This window comes from Cordyceps militaris (genome assembly GCF_000225605.1).
Source record: "Cordyceps militaris CM01 unplaced genomic scaffold CCM_S00006, whole genome shotgun sequence".
Lineage (NCBI taxonomy): Eukaryota > Fungi > Ascomycota > Sordariomycetes > Hypocreales > Cordycipitaceae > Cordyceps > Cordyceps militaris.
In genome coordinates, this window is record NW_006271974.1 from 1,417,996 (window position 1) to 1,426,126 (window position 8,131).

General features: G+C 42.4%; 1 protein-coding gene across 1 annotated transcript; it reads right to left on the minus strand.

The window, feature by feature from the left end:
- Positions 1 to 5,373: 5,373 nt before the first annotated feature.
- CCM_07726 (ubiquitin C-terminal hydrolase, putative) lies at positions 5,374 to 7,674 on the minus strand (the record flags this gene model as incomplete). Its single annotated transcript, XM_006672866.1, has 4 exons — positions 5,374 to 5,756; positions 5,802 to 5,845; positions 5,915 to 6,374; positions 6,426 to 7,674. The coding sequence occupies 4 exons, from the start codon at positions 7,672 to 7,674 to the stop codon at positions 5,374 to 5,376; spliced, it is 2,136 nt and encodes a 711-aa protein (XP_006672929.1).
- Positions 7,675 to 8,131: the final 457 nt, after the last annotated feature.

The following is an 8,131-nucleotide window of genomic DNA, read 5'->3' on the forward strand; positions in this document are numbered from 1 at the left end:
TTATTATTTAATAAACCTATTTTAAATATATTTTAATATAGCTATTTAAATTATTTAGTATTTTCTTAATACTAAGAATTACTATATTATATATAGTAAGAATAAAGAGATAATTATTTTATAAATAGTAAATAATATCTTATATACTAATAATTTAGATATAAGGAAATCTAGTTAGGGATTTATTATAATCCTTTTTAAAGGAATTATAGCCTAGAAAGTATTATATTAAAGTATAATAATAACTTTTACTATAGAAGTTAAGTTATTAGCTTTTTAGAATACTATAAAAGAAATAGTTATACTTAAGTATCTTTTCTAGGAAATAGATATTATTTCTAGACTACCCTATAAAATTTTCTATAATAATTAATAAATAATTTATCTAGTTATAGCTAGAAATTAAAGAATTAATACTAAATTATAATATATTAATATTTATTATTTATAGCTTTAATAAGAATATTAATATATTATTTAAGGTATTATATCTTCTAATAAAGATATACTAGTAGATAGATTTATAAAGAACCTTTTACTATAGTTATTTATTTATTTTTAAGATTTAATTAGAATTATAAAGTTTAAAAGTAATAAGAGTTTAATTTAGACTAAAACCTAATAATAATATCTTTAGATATTAATAGAAAAAAAAGGGATAAAAAATATAAAAAAGGTATAAAATAATCTTATTATTTATTAGTAAGATTTTTTATTAAATAATTTATAATAGCTTTATACTATTCTAATTTAACTAAATAAGTATTAAATATAATTTTATATCTATAGAATAAGCTAAAAGACTTATACTTACTTATAATTACTATTATCTTAAAAAAGGTTTAAGTAGAATTCTATTCCTTTTTATAAGCCTTAAGACCTATTAAAGTCTAATATTATTTAGTAAGAAAAGCCTTAATTATAAACTCTTTTATAATTTTTAATAATATAGAAGTAAAGGAATTTATTTTATTAATAATTAAAAAACTAATAACCTTAAGATTATCTAAAAAGTTAATTTTTATAGCTAGAAGTTAAAATAAAATATATAAAAAGAAAGGATTCTTAAAAGACTTAATTAGAATATAATTAAGAATAAAAGGATAGAAAAGAAGTATAAACTTAATAGCCTAATATTAAGTTCTTTTTATATAATATTTAAAATAATAACTTATTAGCTTATTATAATAAAGAGAAGTAGTATTAATTAAGGTTATAATATAATAATACTTATAACTTTAAAGGTTTCCTATAAAGGAATATATATATATTATATATAGGACTTTATAAAGATTATTAAGAGTATATATAATAGTTTAAGTTATAATTATAAACTTTTTTTAGGTTTTTAAGGATACTTAAGTATTCTTTTTAACTAAATTAAGGGTAAGGGAATAGTTATTAATATTATTTAAGCCTAAAAAGGTAAAGAATAATATAATAATATTATTTAAGTCTATATTATTAAGATTAAAAGTTAATAAAAAATAAAATAATTAAAAAGAATAATATATACTTTTAAAATTAAATATAATAAATATACTATTTACCTTTTAAACCTTTATAGAAATTAAAAGCTAAAACTATTTTATTAAATTTAAGTTATTAATACCTTATAAATACTTTAAAGTAAAGATAATATATTTAAAGTTAATAATATTATTAAGATTAAAGGTTTCTTTATAAGTAAAAAAAAAATAAAAATAAGGTATATTAAAAATAATAAATAAAGGAAAAGAAACTAGTCTTTTAAAGAATTAGAAGTAATTTAAATACTCTTATATAATTATTAAAAATACCTTATTTTATATATTATAATAAGATTATATTATTAGAAAGTAATATATTATTAAAGCTATTATTATTTTACTTTTAAATAATTAAAGAAAATAATATAGGTAAGTTAATAAATATAGAAAGAAAAAGAGGATAAAATAATTATAATAGGATTAAAAAGAACTATATATATAAAGAACTTAAATATTCTTTAATTTAATAAAAGTAGTTATAAAAGATTAATTTATTAAAAAATACTATTCTTAATTAAATTCTAAAATACTTCTTTAAAATAATATAAATAAAAGAAAAAAGAATCTACTTAGAAGGTATATTATAATTTAAGTAAAGATTATAGTATATATAATTAGCTAAAGACCTACTTATAATAAAAAGCTAAAAAAAGATAGTAATATATAAATAAAAGAGTTAAATTTAAAAAAACTAATCTTAATTATTAATAGAATTAGGTAATAAAAAGATATATTAAAAGAGTATAATTAGGCTAATTAACTAGACTAGAAAATAGGTATAAAAAGGAAGGAATTTCTTTTTTTAGTTAAAAAAGAATAAGGTAAAAATAGCTATAAGTTCTAATATATATTATTCTTTAACTCTATTATATAAAATTACTCTTAGTTATAACTAGTTATCTAATATCTATATTAGCCTGCTTATATAATTCATAAGACCCACGCCATCTTCGTATTGCTGCCACGCTCGGACGAGGCAAGGCGATACGATATGGCAACTCACATGCGGAAAACCGGCCATACACGTTTTCGCAAGCATCTACATGTGGGAACACATCTCGCCGGGTACTGGTTGATGTTTGAGAAAAGAAATAAAAGAAGAAATGAAAGATGGGGTCTTTACATGAAAACCCAACTAGTTGGGTGTGCCGGTTCAATACTCGGGCTTGTGCTGTGGCTGTTGTACGAGCCGTTTCTATTTCATCCTGCGTCGACTCTGAGTAGACGATACGCCTGTGAATACTACTTTATACACGGAGACTACTTTATACAAGGAACAAAAGAGCAGCCGGCTAAATCGGCAGGAACTGTCGACTCTGTGCAAGTGCTGCTTACATGTACACACAGGTCGTACGGGCGTGACAACAAAGGTAACATCTACCCATCATCTAGGTGAAGCTTGAGTTCATAATTAATAGGAAAATATGCAGTGAGCTGGAATCTAAGGGCATCACAATAGGATACGTCATGTAAGCCCTTTGCCTTTTGTTACGCCCGTTGTCCAGCAACGGTCTTTGACAATCTTGTGGCGCCTAGGAACCAGCAGCCATCATAATCACAGCCATTTCCCGGCACTCATAGAGCATACAAAAATAATACAACTCGCGCACTAGTCAAAGAGCATTTGGCGCCATAGTAGCCATGAGACTTGTCTCGGCAGCATAATACAGTTTCAAGCCAGAGAGCACGCATTGTTGGTCTTCCACGGCTTACACGGGGCCATTCTGGAGAACCCTGGCGACACGCAGCTTCTTCTTTCGCGCATGGTCAATTGGAAACACTCCAAAGCCAAGTCCAGGGCCACATGGGCGGTTCGCAGGCCCTGTGCAGCAGGTGTTCGTGGCGGGCAGCCTGCTCTGGTCGCACAGTATGACCAACACGCAACCACGCACAGGCATCGACACGTTGACAAAGCACCTATACATGATACATTATCCAGCTCTTGTGCAACACGCGCGGGCGATACGCAGAAACTCGCTTCATAATCGTAACACATTTGATGCAGTCAGTGGACCTAACAAAGCTTCAAGACACTTCTGAACAAAGGTTCTCCTACACCATGGCGACAGCTGGACGGTGTTGTTCTCTAGGTAGGCGCTTGCCTGGCTGTTTCTATCAATCCTACGCTTCGCAACAAGGGAGTTGTTTGCAATATATATAACCCGTCTGCATCTCCTCCCCCAGCACCACACACCCCGTCTTCTCATCATCCAACCAAACAACTTTCCACGTCCACTACCGAACGTACACCTTGCTCACCATGGCTCGCTTCGCCACCATGCTCATCGCCGCCGCCGTCGGCATCATCCCAGCCTCCGCCACGGGCACGACCGCCGCCAGCGGCGCCGCGCCCACCACCTTCGCCACCGTGATCACTCCGGGCAGCGTCTCCGCCATGGATGCCCCCACCACGTCTGGCGCCGCCGCCCCGACAGCCGGCGGTGCCGGCGGTGCTTGTGAGTTTTCTTCTCCCAGCAACCTTGCCATGATGGGCAACGGGAGAGCTTTTTTTCTTTTGGCGGAGAGCTAACCTTGCTTTCCCCCCTCCTCTAGGCGGCAATCAGTATGCCATCGTCACCGGGGACACTTGCTACAAGATTGCAGAGGCTTACGGCATGCCGTTGGCCTCATTGTAAGTCGAAAACGCACCGCCACGGGGAAAAAGAGATAAATACAAAAAGCTTTCTAACGTTTTAAACATAGCCAAGCACTGAACGCTAGTCCTACGCCGATTCAATGCGATTCGCTGTCTGTCGACGCCAAGGTCTGCGTTGGCACCGCCACTGCTGCTCCTGCTACTGGGGGCATGGCGACGGGACCCAATGCCACACCCAGCCCTCCTCCCACATCTGCTCCGGCTCCGGCTGGTCCGGCGCCGTCTGGTCCTGCGCCGTCTGCTCCTGCGCCGTCTGCTCCTGCGCCGTCTGCTCCTGCGCCAGCTGCTCCTGCGCCAGCTGCTCCTTCCGGCGGCAATGCCTTTGCCTGCGATGCTCCCGCCCCGTCCGGCCCAGCTGCTCCAGCCCCGTCCGGCCCAGCTGCTCCAGCCCCGGTCGTCTCATCGGCTTGCCCTGTTCCGACTCCTAGCTGCAAATAGCTCGACAGAGCGACCAAGCAACCATCGCCACTTCCGGAGCAATGCCCCGGCGGCTTCTCCATGGGAGCTTGTCAATAGGCGAAAAGAGGTCCCTATATCCAGTCCAGACTGGCTGGCGCCCGAGCTGGCTGTGGCCAAGCGCGCCTACCTACACTGTACATAGCTGAGATTATCTCACCGCGGGTATAAAAAATCGGAAAGGGAAAAAAAAAGGAAGCGCATTATCATTAGATTAGATGCAAAAACCACGCTCGTTTTGTTCAAGTCAACAATCATACCCCCTGAAGCCGGCCCCGTTACCCTGACACCCAAGGGAGTCAGGCCGCCCAACGTGGGTGCTGTCTGTTATACCGATAGGCAGAAGCAGCCCATCTTGTTTTGGCTACTGTAGTTGCGTTTTCTGTATGTCTCATCGACGGGCGAGTAACGTAAAACACTGAATGGTTCGTAACTATTTTAGTTACTGGTGGTCGCACCCATTCGTTTGTAATCCGACTATCGTAAAGGAGCGACCACTCGTCTGTACAAAGTCATGTTCACGACACTGCATCGTAGTGAAGAAAAAAAAATGCATTGTTATCATGCTATGCTCGCTTCAGCAATTCCCGAGGAAAATAGACACCGCCCCAGCCATGCCGCACAGTTAGGACATCCCGTACCTCTGTCGAGCATCATCCGCAAAACGCCGCCGTATATATGTGCCTGCCCTAGACGAATAGTGTGATACCCTGTGAAGAACGCCCAACCATCTTACACCTTACCACCATCCTCGGAATCGCTGTCCGGGAGAGACACCGACTTTGCTGTGCCGACCGTCGTGTTGTCCGTCTCCGTCGTGCTGCCGCCTGAGTGACTGTCGTCCGCATCCGTCTCCGTCGCCGTCGTGGACGCCGCTGACTTGATGGTGTGCGACTCCTCGCCCTCCGAGTCGAGCGCCGCCGTCACTTCATAGTGGACGCTCGGCAGGTTGGACTCGGCGTCCTGCATCTCGTCCTCGTCGACGTCGAGAACCATGTTGGGGTCGACGCATTCGTAAAAGAGCATAAAAACACCGGGTGATAGCGACATAACCGTCTCGTCGCTAACCTTACTCACGTTATGGTCGCTTAGTCGCCACCAAGTTGGCTCGCTAGCTATGCTAGCCTCAGTCAGCCTCTCCGTTTGTGTTGTGCTATCACTATCGGCATCAATAGCGTCCTCTTTTCCTGCCTCTTGCGCATCGCTGTTGGTTTCAGTCGTATATAATTCTTGCCCAAGGCTTTTTTGGGTTGATTTGGTGGAATCGTCTGACTGTCTGGCGGCAGCCTGGGGCTCGGCCAATAGTTCTGAAGCCATCTCCTCCGCCACGGGTACTGTTGATCCCTCTGGCCTTTCTTCCTCTACTGCTTCAGCAGCTTCGCTAGGAGACGGGCTGCTTGGCGCAGATCGCGGGTACTTGCGATAGCATATGTAGTGGCCGTTTTCGTGGCGGCCATAGTGCGTTACGGCTGCGCGCAGCTCGTAAATCGGACCAGAAAGCCGCGAGCGGCTACTGTCCCCCGCAATCAAAGAGGACATGGACCCCGTGGGCCACAGCTCCTCGTCATCGACGCCGCCCGACTTGGCGCCCGAGCTGCCTAGGCACCACGGGCCAAGGTCCAGCGTCATGGGAAACTGCACGGGCGCAGAGTTTTTGATCATATCAAAAGTGGCTGGATCAAACACGGACCGATTCATGTGCACGACCAGTGACTGCGGTGGCCGCCCAATCACTATTTGTTTTGTCTTGGTCGTCGTCACCTTGCTCTTGGGCGAAATCTTACATGCACCATGGAGAGTCTTTTCATCAAAGTCGTCTTCCTCCAAAGCAAGATTGACTGCCTCTAAGCGCCGTACAGGGTCAGCCAACTGCGCCTCTGGCATATTTTTCTCCTTCATCTTATTTAGGAGGTTCGTCAAAAGGTCCTGCGTTTTCAGGAGCGTGCACTTCGGGCACTCGACACCCTCAATTGCCTCGACCTTGGTGTAGGCGTCTAAACGCTCGTAGAGATCATGCTGATGCTTCTCCAGTCCAAGACTTAGTGTCAGACAATTGAAAGGGATCATGGAGATACCATCCGAGTGACCGCATCGGATACAGGCCACTCTCTGTGCGAGGAGGCCCTCGAGGGGATTTCGAACCAGCTTCATCTCTGACAATCTACTGTCGGGGCTGGCGCTTTGGTATCCACTATCATCGCTGTGTTCGCTGGGTGTCGCATCGTCCTTGACCGGTGTGTCACTTTCCAGCCCGTGCAGTGGTCGCCTCTCCTGGACTGCCGCGGTCACACCCCTTTCGATGTCATCCAATATTTTGGAGTAATATTCTTGTGCATCCTGCTGCGTCCACGTGCTCATCGATTTGAGGACTCTTGGCGTCCACAACGTCTGCCCGTTATTTTCGAGATCGTTTAGGTCGAATATCAGTGTTTTTAGTGTCTGAGCGACACTGTTGTTCGATTGTTCGGTGTCTAGATTCTCGAGGCAAGTCGACAGAAATTCCGGCATGGAATCCAGAGATGACAGACCCTGCAGGATGCTGTTCTGGTAGCAGGAATTATCAATATTGCCCAGCCCCGGCGGCCGATCGGATTCCGTCTGTATGCCAAAGACGCTGCTTGTGGCTGAGAGCGCGCGGCTTCTCGCCTTCATAACTGATGCCATCATGCCTCCGGGGCGATCTAGTCCTATGATACGGCGCATCGCATCGCTTTTGGCTGTGTGTGTATTACTGCTGTTCATCGATTGCGAAGGGTTGACCCAGCTGTCGAGAGCAAAGATGACACGGGCGGGTAGGATAAAAATGAGCGCCTCGAGTAGGATGTTGGCGGCTGATGTCACGACTGCGTCGAGGGTTGTTTCCTGGCCATACGCTCGGTAGAGAAATGTAGCCGCGAGGATCAGCAGCGAAATGCTCCAGCCTGACCAGTGAAGCTTTTGCCAGAGTTTGTCGCTTGTCGTGGAGAGGAGTTTTCGGTGCGCCGCCACGCGATGGTTGTAGAATTTGACGAGCTGCTCGTCTTCGGAGTTCATGCTGTAGATGGGGAGCGACCCCGACGTTTCAAGGGATCGAGCGCTCTCGTATATGATGCCTTGGTCAAGGGCGCAAAGATGGCTAGAGCTGTAGTGCCATGACAGGTTTTCGTCGCACGTGGGGGGAAATTCGCTTCCGCTAATACTGTCCTGTCTGATTGTATCTTCGGCTGCGAATTTCGTCTTGGTAAATATTTGTACAGAGGGTGGCGATGATTTTCTATCTTGTGTTTTGGTGTGTGAAGCTGTTGAATGGTAATCGTCGTTGCGCTGGCCGGTCCTCCCTGAGATGAAGTTGCGACATCAGAACTTTTGCAGCCACCTGCGCCGCTGTGGCGCTCCCTGCTGATTTGGCGGCGCTCTCACGTGCGAACTGTGGCGTGCATGTAAAACGGATTTGCCGGCCGGCAGCCCACTTCCTCCGTCAATCCGGGGTATGACGACAAGCTGCAAACAC